The sequence below is a fragment of the Megascapheus bottae genome, chromosome 11 (genome assembly GCF_031878675.1).
Source record: "Megascapheus bottae isolate mThoBot1 chromosome 11, mThoBot2.hap1, whole genome shotgun sequence".
NCBI classification, from domain to species: domain Eukaryota; kingdom Metazoa; phylum Chordata; class Mammalia; order Rodentia; family Geomyidae; genus Megascapheus; species Megascapheus bottae.
In genome coordinates this window covers 59,216,439-59,243,775 of record NC_143519.1, presented here as the reverse complement: position 1 = coordinate 59,243,775, position 27,337 = coordinate 59,216,439, and the positions used below count along the sequence as shown (strand labels likewise).

At 38.5% G+C, this 27,337-nt stretch overlaps 1 protein-coding gene and 1 pseudogene across 11 annotated transcripts; both read left to right on the top strand.

Annotated features, from left to right (window-relative positions):
• Positions 1-45: 45 nt before the first annotated feature.
• LOC150057184 (uncharacterized) lies at positions 46-27,175 on the top strand. 11 transcript variants are annotated; one of them, XR_016537148.1, is made up of 13 exons: positions 46-189; positions 1,781-1,874; positions 3,841-3,914; positions 6,322-6,457; positions 9,483-9,678; positions 11,598-11,730; positions 14,192-14,329; positions 17,225-17,298; positions 17,658-17,772; positions 21,174-21,308; positions 23,128-23,356; positions 24,869-24,943; positions 26,529-27,175. XR_016537148.1 is itself a non-coding variant. In XM_090342363.1 (10 exons), exons 1-10 carry the CDS (start codon positions 103-105, stop codon positions 18,158-18,160), a joined length of 1,059 nt encoding a protein of 352 aa, XP_090198489.1. In that variant the 5' UTR covers positions 46-102; the 3' UTR covers positions 18,161-19,207. The 11 variants fall into 11 exon arrangements, 3 of the variants coding, with proteins under 3 accessions (XP_090198489.1, XP_090198491.1, XP_090198490.1); XR_016537147.1 differs by lacking the exon at positions 21,174-21,308 and adding an exon at positions 19,286-19,418 and having other exon boundaries at positions 49-189; XR_016537144.1 differs by lacking the exon at positions 21,174-21,308 and adding an exon at positions 19,286-19,406 and having other exon boundaries at positions 52-189; positions 17,658-17,832; positions 26,529-27,174.
• Positions 21,638-22,607, top strand: LOC150057185 (mitochondrial carrier homolog 2 pseudogene; annotated as a pseudogene).
• Positions 27,176-27,337: the final 162 nt, after the last annotated feature.

Here is a 27,337-nt window from a genome sequence, read left to right as displayed (position 1 = left end):
GCTTCAATTGCCAGCATCAAATAAAAGACAAAAGGAGGAAGAAAAAATAATAACGTTTTATGCCAATAACATGTTTACGCTGCCATTTGTTCACAGGTGCAGATGGTGCAAACTGTGCCCTTGGCACCAGAGACTGGTGATGACAATAGCTGTTCTATTAAAGGAAACAACCCGAACTATGACACTGACGTAAAAAATTCAGTCCAGTTTTTTTTTGTTGTTGTTGTTGTTGTTGTTGTGAGTCACCAGGCTTGTACTAGGCCTGGGCACTGTTCCTGAACTCTTTGGCTCAAGGCTACCACCCTACCCTTGAGCCAAGCCCCACCTCCTGTTCTCTAGAGGTTAATTAGAGATAAGAGTCTCAGGTCCTTTTGTGCCTGGGCTGGCTTTGAACTGTGATTCTCAGATCTCAGCCTCCTAATTAGCTAGGATTATAGGTGTGAGCCACTGTGCCCAGCAAGTCCAGTTTTATTTTTTTTAATATTGATCTTTTACTCAGTGGCAAGGCATATGCATATGCACATATTCCTTTTTTGTGGGTCATGGGTTCCTCAGCTCTTCAGCTCTGTCACTTTGAGCCACAGAACCACTCCTAGTTTTCTGGTAGTTAATTGGAGATAAGAATCTCATGGACTTTTTTGCTGGGCTGGCTTTGAACCACAATCCTAGCTCTCAGCCAGTACCCAGCAACATAAAGATTTTGAGCCAGGCACCAGAAACTCATGCCTGTGATCCTAGCTACTCCAGAGGCTGAGATCTGAGGATCACAGTTTGAAGCCAGTAGTGGCAGCAAACGGTCAGAAGTGGAGCTAATAGTCAAGTGGTAGGATGTTAGCCTAGACTGGAAAAAGGGAATGCATAACATTTAGACTCTACATTCAAGCCCCAGTACTGTGAAAAAAAAAGACAATCTTGTATTTCAAGTTATCTACTTTTTGGACTTTAGATAACTAAGCTGATTTAAACATCTAGAAAAGTTCTATTAGTGAAGAAACTAATTCTCGGCAATAATACTAATTGCATCCAAAGGAAAAATCATGAGAAAATATGTTTATTTATTATGAATTAGATACTTTCATTCTTTACCTATAGTCATTGGAATGTCTTAAGTTAAAAGACTGAGATTAGCCAAACACACCTAAGGCTAGTGTTGTAGACTCTGGGTTAGAAATGCCAAGTACTTATTTTTCCTTTTAATTATTACACAAGCATTTTATTAAAATCTTAGAAGAGATTAATAGAAATGAATATAAAGGAAAAAAATCTAAAGTCATACAAATTGTCACCATCCAAACAATTAGGCACTAACTCATATCCTTCTTTAACCATATGGTTTCCTGATGCCTTTGAATTTTAATATGTTCAGCTGATTCCTTCCTATATACAAATACATATGATTTATACTCATTATCTATCTATCTGTCTATCTATCTATCTATCTATCTATCTATCATCTATCTATTATCTGGACTCTTTCTTTGCTTTTTTTCTCAATGACTCACTTTTTTATCAATGAAATAAGCATCCTAAGTATGATTTTGTATACAGGAAAATATGTCTGGACATGTTTGGATTACTGGTCAGTGCCCTCCACATCCTAAAAAGATATACTGGATATAGAGGGCATATATGAGCCCCTGTACTCATGCGCTTTTGTTTCACATATATACTTCTCACATTTTCCCGTTCCACTCCTTCTAAAAGAGGAAGTTCAAGCATCTCGTCAGAATGTGATTCCCACATCTTCCCACAGCTTATTGTTCATTCCATTATTCTGCAGACTCCTTGCTTTGTTCTTTTAAAGAAGGGTGCTGCTCAATCCTCTGAGGCTGCAGATCTAACAACACGAAGTCCAGTTAAGGCACGAGTACTAGGTAAGAAGTCCAATTTAATTCTAAAAATTTATTTGACAAATTTTCTTTGTAACATATTGGCTGCCATGTTTCATAATCAATAAAAATGATAGCTAACAAAGGTAAATTTAAAAGGTGGATCCAAGGAACAATTACAATGGCATACTTCATTTTTTTTTTTTTTTTGCCCATACTGGAACTTGAGCTCAGAGCCTGAGCGCTGTCATTGGGCTTTGTCAAGGCTAGAGCTCTACTATTTGAGCCACAGCACCACTTCTGGATTTTCCTATGTATGTGGCAACAAGGAATCAAACCTGGGTCTTTGTGCATGCTAGGCAAGCACTCTACCACTAGGTCAAACTCCTGGTCCCCCTTTTTCCTTATAGGCCAAAAGTCACTTTGCAAATTGACCAATTTTTTATCATCAAGTTCTTTGAATAGGTTCATTAGAGTATGCCACAGAATTGGATTCCATAATGAGTTTCAATTTAATGTGTTCTGATACAATAGGAATGTCATGGGATCACTTACAGGGGAGAAGAAGTGATAAGCTCACTTAGACAAGAGACTAGATTTAGGAAAATAAGGTATGGATATAGAAATGGCAATGAGCAGATGAAGAACTTTGTTGGAAAAGGAAAGACACAGTGGACAATTATGAGAAAATATCAATTCACTTTCTAGAACAGCATCTTTTTTAAGAAATATAATAAATCACTCTCTCAGAAATGATGCTTAAAGTTGCGAGAGCTATTATTAATGGAGAGTCTGATCTGAAACACAATCCTAAAGGTGCATGGTCACAAGGCCGTTCCTCCCTGGTCTTGTCAGAGAAAGTGACACAGTAGGAACCACCTTGCCACTAGGGAAGTGAAAACCATCTAAGGAAATATTGTTCATTCTGAAAGTTTTAGATGCCGTGCAAATTTGATAAAGAAGTAAACTTCACTTCAAAGAATGCCCGATCTGGGCAAGTAGGGAAAAAAGGCATCTTTAATGAATGTTACAAATAGTAGATTAAGTCACAAAAGAGGAAAACTGATTGCCAAATAAGAGAAGAAATAGTTCTTGAAAACACTTGCTGTTGAGGTGAAAACAATTGGAATGAGCTGCTGATAGGTTACTTAAATGAGGCAGATAAGAATAGGGTGATTGTTGTTCTTTTTTTTTTTTTTTTTTTTTTTTGCCAGTCCTGGGCTTGAGCTCAGGGCCTGAGCGCTGTCCTTGGACTCTTTCTCAAGGCTAGAGCTCTACCACTTGAGCCTCAGCACCACTTCCGGCTTTTTTTTTTCTATGTATGTGGTTCCGAGGAATTGAACCCGGGTCTCCATGCATGCTAGGCAAGCACTTTAACCACTAGGCCAAACTCCTGGCCCTGATTGTTGTTCTTAATGTACAGTTATTTCTTTTTTCTTTTTTTCCCCCTTATGGTTAATCTCATGTAGTTACTGTATCTGGCTTTGTTACCTGGTATTTTATATATACATTTATTTGTATATTTGCAACTAGAGAAGAGGGGAACAAGATGATTGGGAGAGGTGGGTGGTGAGAAATGGGACAAACATGAGAAGGGTTATCAATGTGCAAGAAGTAATGTACCCACTACCTGACAAGTGTAACTATAACCCCCTATACATTACCCTGACAATAAAATAAAAATAAAAGAATATGCACTTTGAATTTGCTCTTTTTTATTATTTTTTTTACATTTTATTTTTAGCCTCTTGTGTTGGTTCACTTGTATCAAATAAATTAATCACAGAAATGTTTCCATGTCTTCCTCTCAGATGATATTCAGTATATATTCAATTGATGAAAATCTGGGTCATTAAAGTAATTCCTGAAGGGAGAAATAAAAGTATTTTGCTCAGGGTTACTTTGAACACTTGAGGATAAACTTTTGTTATGTCTAATTTAAGAATAGACTTCTTTCTCTATCATTTATCTGACTTCAGTAGATGACTGGTGAAAAATATGGTTTTCTCAGCAGGCCATGACTCTCAGTCGATTGCAGCAGAAGAGCAAGAGAGTTGTGAGGGCAGGGAACATAAACAGCCTTTGGTATGTTCATCATTTACATTCTATCTTCTCCTACAAGTGTATTTTATTTATTCAATAATATAACCAAAGGAATTTCTTTACCTCACAGACTACTCTAAACAATCAATAGTTCAAAATAACAAGTGCTCTATAATTATTTTACTAAGTATGAATATTGAGACATTATTGTACCTGAAGGAGATGACTGACAAGGAAGGGTTTATAATATTACAACAGAAACAGATTTTTTTTTTTGCCAGTCCTGGGCTTGAGCTCAGGGCCTGAGCACTGTCCTTGGACTTTCTCAAGGCTAGAGCTCTACCACTTTAGCCTCAGCACCACTACTGGCCTTTTTTCTATGTATGTGGTACCGAGGAATCGAACCTGGGTCTTTGTGCATGCTAGGCAAGCACTCTACCACTAGGACAAACTCCCGGCCCAGAATTTTTTATTTTAATGAATGGAATCAGAAAATATAACTAAAAATTTATAGATGGATTTAATGATAACTTAGCATATGTTGATATTGGGTAATCTGCCGTGGTTATACACATATGAATGACGTAGAGATTACCAAGTTGAAGAAAACCATTAGCCAATGCATCCTACAGGAACTTAGGGCTTGGTTTTTTTTATAGCACATTAAAAATTGTTATGTGTTAGACACTGAATCCATTTCCCTTTCTGAATAATTACCTTTGGAGAGATAGTCAGGAAACAAACAGGATGAATATTTACATGAGAGAGAAGGAATCTGTCAGCAAAGAATTTTCATCTCTAGAATCCCTTCCAGTGAAGATGTTAAAAAGGATTTCATTTTTCTTGCTTGCGGAAATGGAAGCCATTAAGAAGAAAATTCTATATTCAGACAGTGGGTTCCCTAATATGCCATTGTATCAGACAAATGAATATCTAGGATACATTATGCAGGGAGACAGAGCAGAGAATGCCTAGGTTCATCATTTTATCCTTACAGTCATAGATTGAGCAGTTGATAGTAAGATACTCATTATCCTGGCATCTACATTGTTACAATGAATAAGAAAGGAATGATGGCAGAAAGACAAGACACATTTTTCACATTTAAGAAATAGCTTCTTACCAGATACAGAGGCTGGGAATTGGAAGGTCCAGGTTCAAAGCCAACCCCCACAACAGTCTGGGAGACTCCTGGTCAACAATAAGTAGCCAAAAAGGAGGCAGGCAGTGTACCTCATGGGGTAGAGTCCCCGAGTGGTCTAGAAAGCTGAACAAGAGTAAGAGGGGCCCTCAGTGTAAAGGTTGGAACCAGCTGAATCTGAAAACCAAGGAAACAAAAACTGTCCTATTGCTTTCATTCTTAAAACTTATTATAACTTTTCCTCCTAGGGAAGAGTTGTATATTGTGATAAAACTTTCAATATTTAAATCTAATGTAAAGAACAAAATTTCCATTGAGCTCTCTGTGATTTACTGCTTTCTTCTCACTGAAAGCTTTTCCTTAATATATAGGTTCTGTACTTCTGTCTTTGTGTATCTAGGACAATACTCTTCTTTTTTCTTTTGATGTTAATCCTGAGTTGTGATCTCAGGGCCCCTGCCCTGAGGGTATTTTTTTTGCTCCAGACTAGCAGTCTCCCACTTGAGCCAGGCTCTATTTCTGGATTTTTAGTGGTTCATTGGAGAAAGAGTCTCACAGACTTTGCTGCCTAAGCTATTTCAAACTGCGATTCTTTGACCTTAGCCTCCTGAGTAGTTAGGATTACAGTTGTGAGCCATTAGAGCCCAGCTGACATTACCTTTTCTTTTGCTTAATTCAGTATTAGGATCTCTCTTTATTATACAAATATCATCTTTTGAGATGTAAGCTATTCTTCTCCTGGAAAGTGTTTTTATATTTAATTCTATCCCAGTGAAAATAGTAGTACTTTTAAAATTATGTATTTGATACCCTATCCTCCAAAGCTCATGGGATATGCACGGTTGCTGTCTATGTTCTTGAGTTAGTTGCTTGCTGAAATACTCCCACCAGCCATAGTTCTGTGCATCTGCTGGGTTTTTCTATAGTCACACGCTTGAATGACATGATCAATGACCTGACGACAACCACAGCAGCAACAACAGTTGTTTCACATGCAAATCAGAAAGAAATAGCCACTGCAAATAACAGGGTCCTTTTTAATGAACAGTAGCATTTACCCTTAATATTGAAAAAGTAATTAAATCATAGCTAGTATTCATACTTAAAATAGTATCTTTTTATCTTTATCTTATATATTTGATTCTTGATTTTTCCTCTAACCTTACATGAAATGAGTTCATTTCAGAAGGATCTTTAGTGCAAATATAAAAAGATGAATAATTACCATATTTGTATATTCAATATATGGCATTAGAAGTATTTTCAGAAACACATACACATTTTGAAATACTGTTACTTACTTTATAGACCACAGACCAAATCAATGGAACAGGTGGCACTAATGTCTTCTCTAAGTCGTCTGAATCAGTCCCAGAAGAGTCTGCGTTGCCTCATTATGAGCATTTCTCCATGCAAAGTAAACAACACAGAATGGAAGGTGAAGGTAGGGCCACTGAATACTTGTAAGGTCCTTTTTTAACCAGTCCTGGGACTTGAACCCCAGCTTGGGTACCGTCTCTGAGCTTCTTTTGCTCAAGGCTAGGACTCTACTACTTGAGCCCCAGCCCCATTACTCTTTTTCTGAGATGAGACCATTATGGAACTTCCTGCCTTGACTGGCCTTTAACCAAAATCCTCAGAACTCAGATAGCTTAGAATACAGTTGTTATGAGTCACCGGCACCTGGCTTCTAAGGTCTTTTAGATTACTTACACGAGTGCTGCTTATCACTGTTATACAATACTAATGTGTTATTATTGCATTAGTGTCACAAATATGCCTCAGGTTAAAGTAGAATGAGGGCTACACACTTTGCCATAGAGAGATGATTCCCACTGCATCGCTCTCAGTGGAAAATCCCTCCTGTGTCTTTTCACTGTGCTTCTCCTCTATGCTCTCCCATTCTCACGGAGGGTCACACCTACAATACTACAGGAACTTTAGGTACCTTTCACTTTCACCCCAACTTAGGAGACCCTAGTCAGCTCTGTAAATGCTAATCCCATATTTAGTGCCTACCAGATCTTTTCAAGCCTTGGTTCAAAAGCCAGCTACTGTTTCTCATTGCTACAGATTTCTCTAGATTTCTCATGTACCTTCCCATATCCATACAGGGGTATTCTTGCAGTAGAGCATTTAGTTTTCTTTTGATTTTTTAGGTGTTACTGATGCCTGATGAACTACACATGATATGAAATTTACAGTTTATTTTTCACTAATGTATTCCATATATGTTTATTCATGGCCACTAAAGGAGCGAATAAACATCACTCACAAAATCTCTTCATGCTCCTTTTGTGACTTTATTGGGAGCTTTCCAAAAGCCAGGCAGGGTGACATGTATTTGTTTTGTTTTGTTTTTGGCCAATCCTGGGCTTGAGCTCAGGGCCTGAGCACTGTCCTTGGACTTTCTCAAGGCTAGAGCTCTACCACTTGAGCCTCAGCACCACTTCCAGCTTTTTTCTATGTATGTGGTACCGAGGAATTGAACCTGGGTCTTCATGCATGCAAGGCAAGCACTCTACCACTAGGCCAAACTCCTGGCCCTGGCAACATGTATTTGTAATCCCAGTGCATCTCTGGCTAAGACTGGATTTAAAGTTTCAGACCAGCTGGAACTACATAGTGAGGCCCTGTGTCAAAACAAGTGGGGAGGAGGTGAGTGGCAGAAAGGAAAGATAAAAGTAAGGAAATTTCCAAAAGTTATGTAAATTCTCATTGCCATTAGCTATTAACATCAACATTACTGGTTTCCTTTTCTCTGTTTTTACAAGTACACTATAATGTGACATTGGTTGTGAGTTTTAGCATTTTAGCTGGTCCCTGCCCTGCTGCATATCCAAGTCCTTTCATTGCATCACAGATGCATGCTGATGGTTGCTATCCTGCCAGGGCCAATTCTATTTGTGTATCATCTCTGGTGAATTGTCTTTCCACAGCTCATCCTGAAGAGTTCAGATCACCGTTTCTCTAACAGCTTTCATTTTTGAGAGGATACATTTTTGGCTTTATTTTTTAAGCTCTTAATATGATCACTGTGTGTGTGTGTGTGTGTGTGTGTGTGTACACGTGTGTACGCACATGTGCAGAAAGTCTGGAAGTCTGAGGCTCAAATGCTTGGCATTTTGCTTTTGGTTGGTTCTGTACCACTCGAGTCTAGGCTCAACCCTCTGGGGGTTTGCTAACTAACTGAAGATAAGGGCCTCCTGTATTTATTTACTTGCCCACCCTGATCCTGTGAGCCTCCTGAGTATCTAGGATTATAGGGTTGAGCTACAGCATCCAGATCTATCAGCATATGATTTCTTTCTTTTATTAAGTTCTCCCAAATGCAGAATAAAATGTATCAGTTGGGACTACTGAGAAAACTACAGAGTAATCACGGTGGTTAATACATGATTAGTTATGCTCATCAACCTTCTGTATGATTTCTGTAATGTACAACTTGATTTCTTGAGCCCTATTTTTGGAAGCAAGTCACTTTCAGATAAAGTTGGTTCTTTCTGTCTTAGTTTCATAAATTGTTAAGATATTTCAGGACAAGATTTATTGAGGGTTAATTCTGCCCTGTTGAAGCAAGGCCTTTCTGATGTCCTCTGTTCTATAAAGACATCAGTTCCTGGCAGAGCGTGAACAATAGGTAATTTTCTGTCATCTCTTCATGTGTTTTATTCCTCAATGCCAGGCCCCTTTCTGAACACATGTGATCTACTGCTCTGCTACATATGCAAGGGAGTCCTGTGTAGCTCTCCTGAATTCCCCTTGTTCCTCTCTGAACTCTCCAGTGCGCTGTCACATGACACTCATCCTCCTCACTTCCTTCAGCCTGTTTTCCTCACCATTGCATCTTGGGAACCTGGAGTATGCACCACCTAGCTCTCTTCTTTCTGTGCCTTGGTCTGTACCCCTCTCACAGAAGGGCCTGGGCACTGGGAATATTTTCTTCACTGTCTCTCAAGGACACCCCTCTGCAATAGTTTAGCAGTGCATTCACTGACTGCATTCTCTCAAATATGTTGTCTTCAAAGTGCTTTAGTGTGGTTTGCTTGAATATTTTTGGATTGGCTTCAGGCAGAAGCATAGCTCAACACAGTTTACTCCATCTTAGGTAGAAACAGACTGCCATGAAGCATCAATAACTATTGTAGATTGGATAAATATCAGCTCATAGTCTCTCTTCCTGTCTCCTTTTTAGTGTTTAATTATCAGTGTAGCTATTTTCTTCTGGAAAGTACTCCTATGCCTAATAAATTCCTAGAACAAGGAGAAAATGCATCTAGTTAATCGACAGTGGTCATTTTTCTGCCTTTCCACTGCCCTAGGCTCTAAGCTAACCCAGAACAGGGATGTAACCTGCAGAGCTTTGTACAATGGTTTCATATGGGGTAGAGTGTCCAGAGTGAGAATGAGAGATTATGGATACATCTGGTCCTTTATGTGCCCAAAGAATTTTTTCTGTTTTCTTTCAGGTCAGCTATTTCAGACCCAGGATGCAATTCACTCATATAAAATACCTTCACAACTTAAAAAAAGACAGCGTAAAATACATATAAGAATATGTTTGGAAAATATATTGAAATGCCAGGAAAAGGAGCGAGCAGAAAGCAAAGTATTATCACAGTTACAGTGTGAAGAAGAACAGGAAAGAGAATTTTGTCATTGGAGGTATGTATCTAGTTGTGTGGAAACATTTGAGCTCCATTTAAATACATACAGAAAAGAACCTTTGCTGTGACTGACTTCCCTCTCACTTTTTTCAGGGTTTTGTTTTGTGGTGCTTGATATTTTTTGATGAGTTATTTACCATTGATACATGAAGTAATTAAAGGAATATTTTTATTGCCAGTCCTGGGGCTTGAATTCAGAGCCTGGACACTGTCCTTGGGCTTTTTCCTCAAGGCTACCCTCTACCTCTCAAGCGACAGTACCACTTCTGGCTTTTCTATGTATATGGCACCGAGGAATCAAACCCAGGTGTTCATGCATGCTAGGCAAGCACTCTACCACTAGGCCAAACTCCCTGCTCCAGGAATATTTCCTGAACCTCAATTTTAATGATATAAACAAAGTAGAACAGACATCTCAGTATATTGCAAAAACTTTTTTTTCCAGTCCTGTAGCTTGAATTGGGCCTGGACATTGTCACTGAACTTTCTCAAGGCTAGCACTCAGCACCACTTCCAACATTTTTTCTGTGCATTTGGAACTGTGAAATCAAACCCAAGATTTCTTCCATGCTAGGCCACTTCCATACTCTACCTCTAGGCCACACTCCCAGCCTGCAAACTCTTTTTGAACCTTAATTTTTTAAATTAAAACTGATGCTGATGAAGAATATTCTTCATATAAGTAATTTTATATATTTCTGATTATTTACTTTCAATAAATGTTATATGTAGCAAATATGTCTACCTACGTAAAATATGAGTAGATAAAGACTTTGATCAATATTTCAAAAATACTCATAGAATGTTTCTATTCTTTCACAATTCCTTACAATATACAATTGTCATTTCTACTCAGTAAAATGTTTTTAAAAATTATATATTTATTTTTCTACAGCTGGTTCTGGGGATTAAATCCAGTGCTTCAACTGTGTTAGATTCTTCTGTTTCTCTGAGGCTGACAGGAGCAGTCACTTATTCTCACTCAACAACAATGAAAGGAAAAGTTGATTAGAAAGTAGTTCTTTGGGGTGGGCGGGAGTGTGACTTAGTGGTAGAGTACTTGCCTGGCATGCAGGAAGCCCTAGGTTTGATTCCTCGGTGCCATATATATAGAAAAACCAGAAGTGGGGCTGTCGCTTGAAAGGTAGAGGGCTAGCCTTGAGGAAAAAGCCCAAGGACAGTGCCCAGGCCCTGAGTTCAAGCCCCAGGACTGGCAAAAAAAAGAGTTCTTTAATTATTTTATCTACTATCCCTATTATATATGCATATCTAAAAATTAATCTATGCTGAAAAAGTTACTGTTTTATTTTAGTAACTATTGTATTATTTAAGTTTATCATTTCAGTTGTTCCTCGTATTCATACTGATATTAATCAGTGACACTGTTACATAAAGGAAACATGGAAGTGTGGTTGCAGATATTAGAAAACAGCTTGGCTTGGGGTTCTGCTACTGGGTAGATACATGTTGTGTGAAAATATCTTAAGGGGCTACCTTACACTGCAAGTCATTCTTTGAATTATTGGAAAGATTGTATAAAGGTAAAACTTTTTTGTAGAAAATGTATGCACATTTGTGCACATTAACCTTAAAACTTATTAGCTACATTGTGTTACCTAGTTTAGTTGAGAGAACAGTAGGATTATATAAAAATGACTTTCATCTCTTATGAATAATATTAGAGTTTCATTTTCATATTTTATGCTAGTAAAAGTAGCTTCCTAAGTAACAGAATTATCTTTCATTGTTCCTTTTCTACTGTGGTAGCTTTTGGAAGAGATTTAAGTGACATACTACATAAGGCTAGAAAGGAAGGGATCATAAAAGTTTTATTATGGTAACATGTGAAGAGATATCGGCCAATGAGCTTTACATTTTCTAACAAAAGAAATTTTACACCTGTATTCATGTCTTAAGACTAGATGACAAGAAGACAAATGCACATTGCTCATCTAAACAAAACAAGGAAAGACAAGATAATAAAGAAGGCAATCAGCAACCTTGTGCATGTGATATGGAATTAGAGACTTTACGAAATGCCTTGATTCAGGTAAATAAATCTGCTACAGACATCCAATTGCTATGTTTATTTCATTTATTTCATTGCCAATATTATTTTTTGTATCCCTTTGATTTAGTATATTCAGCAGGCACTTGCACAAGGAACTGCATAATTGGGCAATTTCATCACTGCAAAACCATCAGAAGGATGCACTTCCACACACTTAACACACCTGCTTCATCAGTAGAGTTGCTATCCTGTGGGTCCACCTTTGTATGCCTGGCCTGTGTTTGACCAAAGCTCTGTATGTGATTTGTTATTGTTTCACTTAGGCAGGACACAGTGTGTCTCCTTCTAGAAATAATGATATTTAAAACAAATAATTGGGACTAATTCTTAACATCTAACATATGTTTAGTATATATTATCCCTTCCTTCTTTCCTTCCTTCTTTCCTTCTTTCTTTTTTTCTTTCTTTCCTTTTTCATCCTCTGCTCCCCTCTCCCCTTACTTTCCCTCCTTTCTTCTTTCTTCTTCCCTTCCTTTTCCCTTCTTCTTTTTTTTTTTTTTGCTAATCCTGGGCTTGAGCTCAGGGACTGAGCACTGTCCTTGGGTTTTCTTAAAGCTAGCACTCTACCACTTGAACGATAGCACTACTTCTGGCTTTCTTCTATGTATGTGGTACTGAGGAATCGAACCTAGGTCTTTGTGGATGCTAGGCAAGCACTCTACCACTAGGCCAAACTCCTGGCCCCTCCCCTCTTTTTTTGAGCAACTGAAATTGAATTTAGAGTTTGAATTTGTTGGACAAGTACTCCACTGCTTCAGTCACATTACCAATCCTTTCTTTTGTTTTTTGCGTGATTGTCCTGAGGCTTGAACTCAAAGCCTATTCACTGTCCCTGATCTTTTTGCTCAAATCTAGCACTTTATCACTGAGCCACAGCTCCATCTCTGGTGAGGTGTGTGTGTGTGTGTGTGTGTGTGTGTGTGTGTGTGTGTGTGTGTGTGTGTGTGTGTGTGTGTGTGTGTGTAATTGGAGAGAAATATCTCACAGACTTCTATGCTATGGCTGGCTTTGAACTATAATCTTCAGGTCTCATCTACATGAATTGTTAAGATTGCAGGACGATCCACCAGTGCCTAGCTGCCAGTCCTTTTTGTGATTTAGTTGCTTTTCTCTTGGTATCCATTTTGCACAGAGATGGCCACAGACTATGGTCCTTCTTATCCTTGCCCATCATGTACTGGGATCTCAAGTACATTCCAACATGCCTGGCTTGCTGGGTGATAAGGGAGACTCATCACATTCCCTCCTACACCTCCTTCCAAAGTCTACCTCTTACATACCTAGTGTGAGCTCCTGTGGCAGACACTCGTTTTCTATGTTCTTTCTTTCTTTTTTATTTTATTATCAGGGTGATGTATAGAGAGGTTGTGGTTAGATTTGTAAGGTAGTGAGTACATTACCTCTTGAACATTTTCCCTCTTCCCATGTTTTTCTCCCACTTCCCATACCTCCACCACATCCCAAGTTGTAAAGTTCATTTGCAACGTATTTTCTTGTGAATATTCCTTTTACACTGCTTCATCCTTTGGCCTTTGTCTCAGCATCTTGCTTTTCCCCTTTCCTTCCCTGATTCAAATAAATAAATAAATATATGTATAATACAGCAGGTACCAAAGTCAGATACAGCAACAACAGGTGATAAACAATAAGGGAAAAAAGAAAAAAAATAGAACAATAAAAATAAAAAAGCAGAGTAAAGAAATAGCTTCACATAATACATTAAAGGCATCAACCACAAGGACATATCTCTTTTTTCCATATCCTGGAGTTCATTTCACTTAGACTTATATTTCCCTCCTTCAGTGTATATGTTCTAAAGGAAGGAGTAGAAGGCATATTGATTTTAATCACTGGAATAAATATTAATATAGGTATTTTAATGTTAAAGCTTTGAAAGTATAATTACACTAGTCAAATATTTTGTAAGGTGATTATGTTTCACAGTAGAATCTCATCTCTGACCGTATTAAAGAATTATTTTTGATTGTTGTCAACATTTTGTCATAGGAGAAATTAAAGTCTATGTAAAATATATTGGATAAAGGACCTTAAATTGTCAGATGCGCAGGTTAATACTTGTAATTTCTGTTAGTCAGACGGCAGAGATGAATACATCACAGCCTGGTAAAAATCAGGAAGCCCCAATCCCAGGAAATAACTGGGGCCTGGTGAAGCTTTCCTTTAATGTAAGCAACACAGGAAGTATCAGTAGGAATATCATGGCCCCAGCCGTGCCCCCCACCCAAAAAAAACCAAAATAGCTTAAAAGTAGAGATGTGGCTCAAATGGTTGAGCAATTACCTAGCAATCAAGAGGCTTTGAATTTGAGCCACATTACAAGCAACAAAATGGTGAATTAAAATAAGCATTGTTTCAAATTTAAGATCTGCTCCTCCCAGTTATAGTATGACACCAAAAAATTAAGAAAATGTATTTCTAGCTTTCAGAAGAACAAAAAGAAATCAAGAGGGAACTTTCCAAACTAGCAAAAGACAGAAGACTAGAAACTGAAATCTCATCAAATTGTCTTTGCCTGCCCAAGGAGATACAAATGGAGCAACAAAAACTGAATTCTGAGGTATTCCCTTTAGTCATTTCCAAATATTGTATGATTGTGCAGATGGACACATTTTAAGAACCAGCTCTGTGTGTTATGGAATTGCATGTGTGTATGCAATTGTTGGTCTCATCACATGAGGTATAGTGCAACAATGACAGGATGACATTCCCAGTGGCCTCAGACAAACAAGAGGTTTTTGGGGGGGAAGGGGGAGGGGGAGAGCCATCCAGGGTTCCCTTGCCCAGCAAGTCACAGGCTATGTTCAAAATACCGCTATTGCCAAAATCCAAAGACAGCCAGGCACAAGTGGCTCATGGCTGAAATCTTAGCTACTCAGAAGACTGAGATTTGAGGATCGTAGTTTAACGTCAGCCTGACAGAAAAGTCCCCATTAGACTCATCTCTAATTAATGACTCAAAACTAGAAATGGAGTTGTGGCTCAAAGTGTAGAGTGCCAACCTTGAGCAAAAGAGCTCAGAGACAGTGCTCAGGCCCCAAGTTCAAAGCTCAAAAAAAAAAATCCAAAGATAAAAGAGAAATTTGTAAATATTTTCCAAGAAGAAAATGGGTATTTTATCTTTTGTATCAAAACTCTTGAAATCAATCACTTATATTCTAAGTTTTGATGTGTGGATGTGGACGTTAATTTCTTCCTTCACTTGTAGATAAGAGAACAGGGAGCTGGGATGAAACCCTACTGTAAAAGTCATTTCCTTCCTTTGAGAAGAGCCAGCCTCTACCTCACATAACCTCCTATTTCAGTCAGAGAGCTTTTGGGAACAGTGATGTGTCACAACAAACACTCAAGCTGAGTCCCTTCCACAAAACCTCATTCTCATCCCCGACTCCATATTCATTTGGTTCAGTATTTCAAGATAACTTGTAAAGAAATGATTTATGAATTTCCCCTGAATTGCAAATATATCACATTAATTTCTCTCTCATTTTATACCTAGAATAAAAGGCCTGAAATGTTAAGCATACATAAAATCTATAAGTAGTTGATAAAATATCTACATTATGCTATTGGATTTCTTTTTAAAAGAATATTTATGTTAGCTGGGCTCAGGGGCTCACACCTGTAATCCTACTCAGGAGGCTGAGATCTGAGGATCGCAGTTTAAACTCAGCCTGGGAACTAAAGACCATGAGACTATTATCTCCAATTAACCACCAGAAAACCGGATATGGCACTGTGGTTCAAGGGGTAGGGCAGTAGTCTTGAGCTGAAGAGCTCAGGGACAGAGCCCAGGTCCAGCGGTAGGAGAGTAGCCTTGAGCCAAAGAGCTCAGGGACAACACCCAGGCCTAGAGTTCAAGTCCCACAACTGACAAAAAAACATACTTTTACTGAACAGTTGTCATTATTAAGGAATTGTTACTAATGGAATTATTTATTCTCAAAAAATTGACATACCAAGGTTTTTAAGCAATAACTCTTAAGCAATTATATATCAAAACCACATAAGGTAGTATAGGGTACCTATACTGTTACTGTACTAAGGTAGCTTTTTAAATAAATGCGCATGGTTTTCTCACAGTGGTAGAGAGCTTGTTTCCTTTACTAGATATTACCATATCATCTCACCTACAGAAAGAACTGCCAAAAAAAAAAAAGTACTGCCTCTCCATTTTCTGCTAGGTCCCATTTTACTTTGCACCTTTGCATCTGAGTGCTTGCTAAAGTTGCCCATCATGAGCCCTGTCTTAGAATGAATTGCTTTGAGGGGAATCTTGACTTTAGAGTAGAGTTCAGCATTTCAGGTGCATGGCTTTCCCCTGCTTCTGATTGTCAGCTCCATTACTTGCCATCCAATGGAGAAGTGCCATTGTGCTTTCTGCTGCATGATCATGACCCCCTGAATAGCACTGAGAACAAGACATCTATCTCTTGCTTCCTATGCCTAAAACCACTGCTGCCTATGGCACCTGTAGATACTTGCTTTAGCCATGGGGATTGATTCTGAAACCTTGTGCTCTCCACTCTCTGTCACTGTTACTGCTGTGAAGAAGGATTGGTCTCCTGAAGACTTCTCCCACCCACATGCCACTTCCTAAAGGATGGCATGTTATCAGAATATAAAATGTGATCATATGCAAATGCAGACAGTTCTCTGTGCTACTGGCCCTTTCTGGATGTTTCCTAGCTTAACATTTCCACAGCCAGTGAATTCTATACTGTTCTGATTTTCATAGCACCAATGGAGAATTGAAGACACAGGCATTACCTTGCATGATAACACATACTAATTAGCTGAGGAGGGTGGTTCAGAAGCAGGCACTGTGCAAACTATGAACATACTACCACTCACACTCTGAGATGCAGAGCCCATTTATTACAGAATAACATGCTATTCCATCCCAAGCGTAGCCTAGTTCTGCATATTTGTATATGTGAAAGTTTCATATTCTATACAATGTGTTAGTGCTTTAAATTCCAAATATAAATGTTTTCCACAAACACTTCCCCATTTTGCCAATTAGAATGTCTGATAAAAAAACAAAGCTTAAAAATAATGTTTGAGCAAGAAGTAAAAGGAGAATCTCTTCAGGAGGAGGACTGGGATCATGTAGAGAGTAACAGGAGAAGCTACTAGGAGACATGATTAACATGAAATATGTGCAAAGAAACCCATTGTTCTAATACACACTCAAAACGTTTTTAGGCTACAAAAGTTCTAGAACAGGGTCATAATTATGTCTGTACAAGGCTAGCCAGTATAATTGTAGGCTCTGTGGACCATGTGAATTCCTTGAAACTGCCTTAGCGAAGTACACAGAATGAGCCCTAAAGTGGACCAGAACAGCATGGGGATGAAGGGGTCTCACAATGCTTGAAACATGCCAGCACAAAAACAGTTGGTGTACAAAAGTGCACCAGAATGTTGCTAAACTGTTTCTCATCTCTTTTAGTTGCGAGAAGGAAAGGAGGAAGGATGCACAGAAGCTGTACCAAAGGCAAAGGAAATGGAAGATGAAATGCAAAAGTATAAATTGAAGCAGCATAAATTACATACATCTGTGTGAAGCTAAGGAACCTGCATTCTGAGTTCCTAAAATGCATATCCAGGGGTTTGGGAAGTAGTTCAGTGGTTGGGAAGATGGTTGGCTAAATGGGGGCTTTTATAGGATCCACAACAGAACAAGAAGAGAAACATGATATGTGTATAACATCTCAAGTTAATCCTAATTTTGCACATTTTATATGAAACAAAAGTATGATTACTAAAATCTTTTGAGGCATTTCAGAATTTCTGTAATCATTTATTTAGAACCTTGTTTAAAATTATATGAAACATTTAAAACTGGATACGTGGAAATAATTATTTTAAAACCTGCCTTGTAGGCTTGTACTTCAAAATTTCCTATTGAAAGCTACCATAGAAAAGAAAACAAAGAAAATTGAAAGACTTCAACAAAAGCTGAAAAGACAAAGGGCAAAACTGGCAAGCTCTCCTTTGGTGAGTCTCTTCCCAAAGTCTACCACACTAAAGAGGAAGACTTCTTTTTCCATTGTCAGAGTAAGGAATGTTTAAGTCAATTTGACAAAGGTTATTGATGGCCGTATTTCTTTTCTCATCGGTTGTGGGGCTTGAACTCTGGGCCTGGCCACCGTCCATATCCAGCTCAAAGCTACAGCTCTACCCTTTGAGGCATAGTGCCAATTCCGTTTTTTTACTGGTTAATTGGAGATAAGAGTCTCACAGGACTTTTGTGCCAGGGCTAGCTCTGAACCTTGTTCCTAAGATCTCAGCCTCCTGAGTAGCTAGGATTACAGGCATGAGCCACTGGTGCAGTATTTCTTGTATTCACATTGGTGCTTCTTCCTCTTTACAGCTGTTGTGTTGACTTGATGGCACTTGAATTCAAAAAAGTTGATGAAGTTTGTAATAAGATGCCAAGGAAACTAGATCATTGTAAATGAAACTTTTATGCTCACTTAATTTTATCAATGGTTAAATTTTGCCATCTAGAAATTGGTGTAATATCAGTATCAGAGAGTATTTTTAAATTAAAAAAAATAAATTTATTGTAAAGATGATGTACAGATGAGTTACCGTTACATAAATCAGGTGATGAATACATTTGTTTTTGAACAATGTTACTCTCTCCTTCATTTTCTCACAAGTTGTTCCCTCCAGATCTCCTGACCTCCCCCCCCGTAGTTTAGTACATTTACAACATACAGTTTTTGATATTACAAGAAATTTAAGTAAAAAACAAACTTGTACTAGAGTCCTGAGTTTGTCTTTATAATCTAATATTTCAGTGATGTTTTGCAGAGGAATCATTTGTAATCTGAATTCCTCATGAAGAATGCATGGTATGTCCCTAGGGAACACTTTTCCCTCTAGAATGTTTTTCTCTCTGGCATCTGAAAAGAAAACCTAGCTGAGCATGATGCTACATACCTACATGAACTCAGCCCATGGGAGCCAAAGTGAGGGCAGCTTCTGTAGGTGGCTGTGGGTGCATAGGGAATTAACATTTCCCTATCTCAAAACAAACTGGGCATGCTCATAATCATGTTCATAATCTCATGTCTAAAATCTCAGCTACTTAGCATTGTTTAAGCATTGTTGCTTAAAAAGTATTCCCAGGTTTTATTCTTTGTTGTTGTTTTTGTTTCCTTTTTTTGTCTGTTGATTTATCTGTCGTTGTGGGGGTAAAGGAGAACATAAAGATGGGGAACAAAGAGTGAACAAATGTAGCAGTGGTACTCAGTAGATTGTATGTTGAAAATGAGTTGTACAACTTGTGGGTAGGAACGGGAAAGAGTGACATTGTCCAAGAAGAAATGTACTCATTACCTGACTTATGTAATGCCAAGCATTCTGTACTTCCCCTTTCTAATAACAATTAAAACTGAATATTAAAAACTAAAAAATGAAGAAACTATTTCACTTGGTTCATCAGACTTTCCAGGTCTTTCTTAAACAGCTCATCTCAGTAGAAATTTTTGAATCATTCAAGATGCCGATGTATGGAGAGAACTGAAAGCTACATAAGAATTTAGCAGGAGAAAGTGTCTCCCGTCACCCATGCTTGCTCCTGTAATGATCAAGAACACAAGATGGCATGGGGAGGACTCGATGCGAGTAGTGAGGTAGTTGTCTCCAGGAACTGATTCTGGATATAGTAGCTGTTTGCATGCAGTTCCATTATACACATAGACATTTGTGATGACTGATCTCTCTGAAGGCTGAAGAAACACTGAAACATATGAATTAGTGCCATTTAAGTGGCATACTTTGATACACAGGACAGGAAAATACACTGATAAAAGGTCCTCCAAACCAGGTACTGATGGCTCACTCCTGTAATCCTAGCTACTCGATCAAGGTTCAAAGCCAGCCCTGGCACGAAAGTCTGTGAGATTCTTATCTCCAACTAACCACTAGAAAGCTGGAAGTGCGCCATAGCCTTGAGCTGAAGAGCTCAGGGACAGTGCCGAAGCCCAGAGTTCACGTCCCGTGACCAACAAAAAAAGAAAGAAGAAAGGAAAAAAGAATAAAAAAGTGTCCTCCATGAAAGAGACTGCCAGGTTACATCAGATACATCAGGTTCTTAGAGAAGTGTATTAAGGAATTGAAAGTTATAAAACATGTAGTTCTACTAGTCATGTTCAAAAATAATAAGGGATTTGTTTTTGGTAATTCCCAAAGATGTGAAGTAGACATGTGGCCTAGGTTTATTAGCCACTTTGATCTCTTCTAAGATTCAAAAGTTCAATCTGAGATCTATCCAGCTGTATCCCTAACTCCTCCAGAGGTGCTCATGTCAGAGCCCATTAGCCAGGGATTCTGGGTGAATTTATTTCACAGGCACTCGGTTAACATGGAAAAACCAATCAAGAATAGGCTCTAGATATCCAACCCTGCAAATAATGCGGTTGAATATATGTCTGAAAGAAGCTTTAGAACAAGACCATGGCAAAAATAGGTCTCTAGAAAACTGCTCACCAAACAGAATAGGTGCAAGTCCTATAAAAAAGTCAGGGATTGTGGGTGAAAGCCAGACAAAGAATGATATTCAGTGGGCTGGGAGTTTGGCCTAGTGGTTAAAGTGCTTGCCTAGCATGCATGAAGACCCGGGTTCGATTCCTCGGTACCACACATACATAGAAAAAAGCCAGAAGTGGTGCTGAGGCTCAAGTGGCAGAGCTCTAGCCTTGAGAAAGTCCAAGGACAGTGCTCAGGCCCTGAGCTCAAGCCCAGGACTGGCAAAAAAAAAAAAAAAAAAAAAGAATGATATTCAGCATCTTCAGGAAGTTTGTCCTCCTACACATGAGACCAGAAAATCACTGCTCACAGCAACATGAGTTAGAATGAACAAGCAACATGTGACACCATCTACAGAAGGGACCTTGGCATGTAAAGGATTTTGTAGGTTTGTCTGCAAGTACAATGGCAGGAACAAATACCATAGAAGTGTAAATGATCTCCTTAAATAGGTAAGGGCTGGAAATGTACATGAGGGAAATGAGTTTAGCCTTGAAAGGCTATGGAAACCGGAAGGGGTGGGACCAAATGTCAGAGATTGCTGCAAGTTCAATAGGAGTGGCCAGACGCACAAGGGAAAGGTGTGGCCACTGTTTGTAAGTGGAAGTGATGAGCAAAGCCAGACGATTCCTCTGCTTGGGATGGCTTTCCACGCATGCTCCTCAGAACTCAGCCTCCTGATTGTCTGGGCTTACAGAAGTGAGCCATTGAAATCATTGTTACAGTAGCTGTTTTCATGAAGTTCTGGGCTTTGCATGGCAAATGCTGTAATGCTTAAATATGTATTTTAATTTGATTTAGAGCCAAGGGCATGTTCAAAAGGGTTCAGAAAATTTAATGGAAAATCAGATTGAATGCAGGCTTAAAATGTTGGAATCTCAAGTTTCTCAACTAAAACAAGGACAAGAGATGCACAAAATAGAGATTCAACATTCCAAGGAGTTCTGTGTACAGAGAATAACCCATAGAGAGACTCAACAATATGAACTCAGCAAGTAAGTAATAAAATGAGAATGACAGAACATAATCCAAGGTCAGTGACTGTGTCTCTAGAGAAATGGTTGATGACATTAGTAGGCTATGAGACATAAGTACTATGACTTTGGAATATAATTGTTAGTAAATTAACTTGTAAAATGTTACTCAAACATGGGTACTATTATTTTCTTTATATGGATTTTCCCACTTAACTCTCTTATATGATGAATTTATTCTCTTAAATTATCTGCTACATATTCAATGTTAGTAATTAAGAAAGATATTTTGTTGTAAAATTCTTTTGCAGATTTGATATAAATAGAAATGCTGAATACAACTGGTTTTTTTTGCAAGATTCTACCCTAATTATTTCTCATGGGGATGTAGCAGAAAAATACTATTAACTCCAAGGTGACAGACACTAGGGTTAGTCTTCTAAACTAAGACTGGAATTGGTCAATTCAGCGGCTGCATTTTTGTGTGTGGCCACTTGAGGGAGGCTGGAGATAAAATGCCTTTAGTGTCGCTCATCTGGGTGGGATATGTGCCTCTTCTTCCAACAATAGGACAAAATATTTTTGGGTAGCAAGTACGTCAGCTTCCTGGTCTCTTTTGTTATGCTCAGCACATTGCAAGCATCGACGGGAAGCATGGCTTGTTTACAGGCTTAACTCCAAGACTGTGTTCAGGAGCCCTTGGAACTGTGGTCCGTAGACACAGGAACTGGAAGTTTCCATAGAGAAGCCTCATGTTCCTTTGACCAAGTTATCGAAGAGACAACTCGAGAGATGATGGCTCATTGTGCTGCTACCCTCATTACACATCCCCTCCACGTGATCACTCTGAGATGTATGATACAGTCCATTGGCAGAGAATCCAAATACTGTGGACTTTGTGACTCCATAATAACTATCTTTTGGGAAGAGAGCTTGCTGGGATTCTTTTCGGGTCTCATTCCTCACTGCCTGGTGACATCATTTCTCTGTGGTTCTGTAACTCCCTGGCCTACCTCGTGACACCTATGCACTGGACAGTGGGGTTTCTACCATGAATGAAACGAAAAGTGATTTCCAAGCTGTCACAGCATTCTTTGCTGTATGTTGACCTATCCCTTTATGCTTGTATCTAATCTTATGGCTGTCGACAACTGCAGGCTTGCTGGTGGATCCCCTCCTTACTCCCCACTGTATACTTCCTGGATAGATTGCTGGTACATGCTGCAAAAACAGGGAAATATGAGCCAAGAAAATAGCTTGTTTTTCTGGAAGGCCTCCTGTGGGAACTCTTATTATTATGACCTGAGAATGTTAATTTGAAGATGTGAGGCAGGGACAGTGACATTTCTATAATCCCAGATGCACAGAATTATGGGAGAGAATGTTGATTTCTATACTGTGTGGCATGCTTTTTAAATAATCATTTAATCTTGGGAAAATGGAAAAAAATGCCTTTGGTATTTCTCTACTGCACTGAAAGGAGAAATGAAGAAGGGGTTAAAATATTTCCTTGTTCAGTGTGAAAGCAAGTGGAAGACAGAAGTCCTGTCAGGCATCATTGAAGATAGATAAAAGGAAGAAACTGCTCAAGAGCTTTTAAAATGATTTCTGATCCTGAATTCAGCTCTTATTCATCCCAGAGGTTGTGACTGAATTATAACTCAGTGACAAATGCTTGTTTCCGCTATAGTATATAGATAGATAATGAGACTGAATGTTTTCTAGTTCTTGGGAATATTATCTAGAAACTTTTAAGTTGTTTTGCTAAAAGGAAATTGTTCCTTAGGCGTTCTTTATTGACTAATGAAATGCTGGTATTTGTCCTTGGCAAACCTCACAGGACTGTGGACAGCATGAAGGAGGCCATTGAAGGAATTTCCTTGGTGATAGCACACACTCAGTCTCTTGCCCATACTCCTGTCACAAGGCCTAGCAGCGAGGGCTCTTCTATGGAAAACCTTCCACATGATGCAGAATTGAAGGGAAGTTTCCCTCCTCGAGAAAACCATGTGACTTCTTCCTCAAATGCATACACTTCAGTTGAGAGCCTGGACCAGTACCTGAGCAGGGTCAGTTGCATTTCAATACGTTCCACTGGCTTGCAGTATTTGAATGATTGTTGTTCAATTTTTGAAATCCTGACTTGTTTGACTGCTTTGTGTTCAGTTAATATTGCTACCATTCAGTGTTCATAATAGAATTGGAGATCTGGGCATTTTTTAAAACTTCAAGCTCTCATGCTGAATCTCTACAGTTATTTTGTTGTTGTTGTTGTTGGTATGTCTTTGTTGTTTACACTGGTGCTTCCAATATCGTCCATACCTGTGCTCTCCACTCTCAGAATAATTTCAACAGTTGTTCTGGTTTCATTCATAGTTATCAAATAGTATACTTAAGAGCATTTCATACATGTCCCATACCTTCTTCTGTTATGTCCTCACTCCCCACTGCTGTCCCTTCCCCCAAAAGTTCCTCTTGTACATTCCTATTATTCATCTTTAAAGTCTAGATTTACAAGATAGAGAGAACCAGTGACATTTGATTCGCTCAGTCTGGTATATTTGGCTTAACATGATAAGCTCTACTTCTATTTTCCTGCAAATGATATTATTTCATTCGTTATAGCTGACTGATTTTCTGTTTTGGCCACATATTGTATTTATGCATGTGCTCCTTGATGAACAGGTACTTGTTTTGATTTTGTGTTTTAACTCTTTTGAAGAGTACTAATATAAGCACAAAGGTACAGTGAGAAAAGATATGTTTTGTGTAACTTGCCTCCATAAGGATATGGAAATTGGCATTTTAACTTTCTGTGGAAGCTGCATCTGAATTGGTTTGGAAATGAACACTGCTGTCTAGACACATCACTGACCATGCTTACTACCTGCGTGACTTCACCTCACAGAACCTGATTGTCCTGCACCATCTCAAGCTTACCATCCACTCTTGAACTCATATGCTTACAATGTCAGCAGAGAATTTTATAGACCTGTAAACTTAAAAACTGAACTTTGTTTCATGGATAAAATTGTGTCATTTGTTGACCTACATTTTTTGTTGTTGTCAGTTGTGGGACTTGATATCTAGGCCTGGGCGTAGTCCCTGAGTTCTTTAGCTCAAGGCTACTGCCATATCCCCGAGTCACAGTGCTACTTCCAGTTTTCTGGTGGTTAATTGGAAATGAACAACTCACAAACTTTAGTGCCCAGGTGGCTTTGAACTGCAATCCTCAGATCTCAGCCTCCTGAGTAAGTAGGATTGCAGGAGTGAGCTATGGTACCCAGCTACAAAATTTCATAATTACAATGTTCTTGACAAGAAAAAGTTTTCCTAAATAACATTTATTATTCTCATTCTTTTGGAAGTGATGATATATTTCCGTTGAATTTTAAGGAAATAAGTGAATTTTACCATACTCTATTTCCAACTTCCTGTGCCACACTTGTGAGCTCTATTCTTTGTCTTTAAATTCTCAGTCATACCATCACTAGAATGCCTGATGGATAAGTGACTAGTAATAAATAACTTCTATGTTAGGGATGGTGAGCTTAAATTATCAATTTGTTTCTCCTATTCAGATTCTGCGCTTACTGTCCTCCTCTCATCTATAGGTGTCATGTAACCATTTCATCCCTCCTTGTGATACAGACCCGGTAAGTCCCCGTGTGTGCACCCCTGGAAATGTGCAAACTGTGACACATGCCAGTCACTGCTGAGTGTGTGAGAGTACATTGATGACAGTTTTGCTATTTATCCACTGTTTGAATATTTCTAGACCAAGATTAAAAATTACAGCAGCAAAATATTTATTGGAACACATAGACAAATATGTCATGTGACCCAGCTGTTTAGCCATTTACATCAGTGAGCCTTGGCTCAGAGCTCTGATGGGACACTCTAGATGTTTGAACACACAGAGAAGTCACACAGGTCTGGGTTAAAAATGAAATTCAGCCACATCTTCCTGTTCAGCTCCTGCCCAAATAGGCTTATAGAAGGAAAAAAATGAAAGATGCCCAAACATGTTTTAATATATAATTCATGATATCCTAGCTGGATAGTGTTTGTTTTGTTTTGTTTCAGAGTTTTTCATCTAAAAAAAAACAAGGCTCCAGGTATTCATGATACACAGTCATTTACTGGACTCATCTGGCACAAATGAGGAGCACACAAAAGCTTTCTACTTCCCCATTGTTAGGCTTAACACAAATGTGGAATATTCTCCTTAGCACTTAGCAGAAAGATTAGAGAATTATTTTTCAAGAAAATGATGATTGAGTATGAAAAATGAATACATTGACCCAAGCAAGATGTAGGGGAAAATAATTTACATAGTTGGAGGCAAGTAGGTTTTTGCTGATTTTTAATGGTATACAAATCATAGAATGTTTACATAGAATCTAACGGATATCATGTATGCATGATTATGCTGTGTGGAATTTGACTTTTGACTTTGAGTCTTTGATATTCTTTTATTGTTGGGATAATGTATAGAAGGGTTACAGTTACATTCATCAGTTAGTAGGTGCATTACTTCTCACACATTGATACCCCTTCTTGTGTTTTTGTTTCCATTTCCCTCTCCCCAACCCCTCCCAATCATCTTGTTTTCCTCTTCCTTTTCCTATTTCAAATAAATAAATAAACATATATATAATATACCAGGCAACGAAGTCAGATACAGTAACAATATGAGATTAACCAAAGGGCAAAAAAGAAAAGAGAAATAGTACATTAAGAACAACAGTCACACAAGATAAAGCTCTTGTTTCCATATCCTACAGATCCTTTCATTTAGTCTCATCCTATATTACTTTAGGTACCTAGGTTTTACACTATTGTAATCATCTGCTAGGAGAGTCCTAGATGTGTACTAATTATTACAAATGAGGGAAACCATTGAGCCTATAGATTCCTTTGGGTCTGGATTACTTCACTTAATGGGATTGAGTCTTTGATTTTCTTATTCTTTGAAATATCAGATTTCACGAGTCCTGATCTAGGAAGAGTTCAATACTCTTTTAGAATCTCTCTCTCTCTCTCTCTCTCTCTCTTTCTCTCTCTCTCTCTCTCTCTCTCTCTCTCTCTCTCTCTCTCTCTCTCTCTCTCTCTCTCTCTGTGTGTCTCTCTATCTCACAGACTCATACACACACAGGTACACACACACACACACACACACACAAAAATGGGTTTAAAGTTCAGAGTTGATTCATCTGTTTTAAATATTTTAAACTACAGTGCTCCTTTGTTCCTGGAAACAAGAAGAATGCCCAAGAGAAGTAAAAGATTGCTGTGATGCCAGAAATCTTTAAGAAAAAAGCAAAGGAATATCACAGAGCCTCATGTAAAATGTGACAAAAAGAAACTGTTTGCCCAAAGGATTCTGTGAAAGGCAAAGAGGAAGGTGTTCATGAGTACACAGGAATGTCCCAAACTGAGATCTGAATGCCTGGTACAGCACAAGAACCTGGCCAACTTCTAGATACCTGGGCAAAACCAAATTGGCCTTTCACATCAGAATCAGAAATTTCAATGTAGTAAGCCTAGAGTTCCTAAAGGTTTTACAATATGTCTGTTTTGATAGATTCCAATAACACTTTTGTTACGCTCAATAAAGCTTCCATTATCATGCTTGTTACACAACAAAAGACTTTTAATTTCTACTTCTTGTTATTACTGCTCTTACTCCTCAGTAGAAAGATGGTCAGAGGTGGTAGATGAGTTTGGGAATAGGTGGAGAAAAGTGAGATAAGATAATGTTGGGTTATTAATAGAAGAGAGGAACATTGTTTTCATTGGTGGTGGTGGTTGGTGGGGCTTGAACTCTGGGCCTGGCCATGGTTCCTGAGCTCTTTTCTCTCAAGGATAGTTCTCTACTTTGAGTCATAGCACCACTTTCAGTTTTCCCAAGCCCTAGATTTAAGCACTGGGACTGGCAAAAAAAAAAAAAAAGTTGGGACTGGCACTATCATTTTTTCCTGTGGAAGCACAGATGATAGTTTAAGTCTATAGTTTTCAAGAATACAATTCTAATTAATCCCAAATAA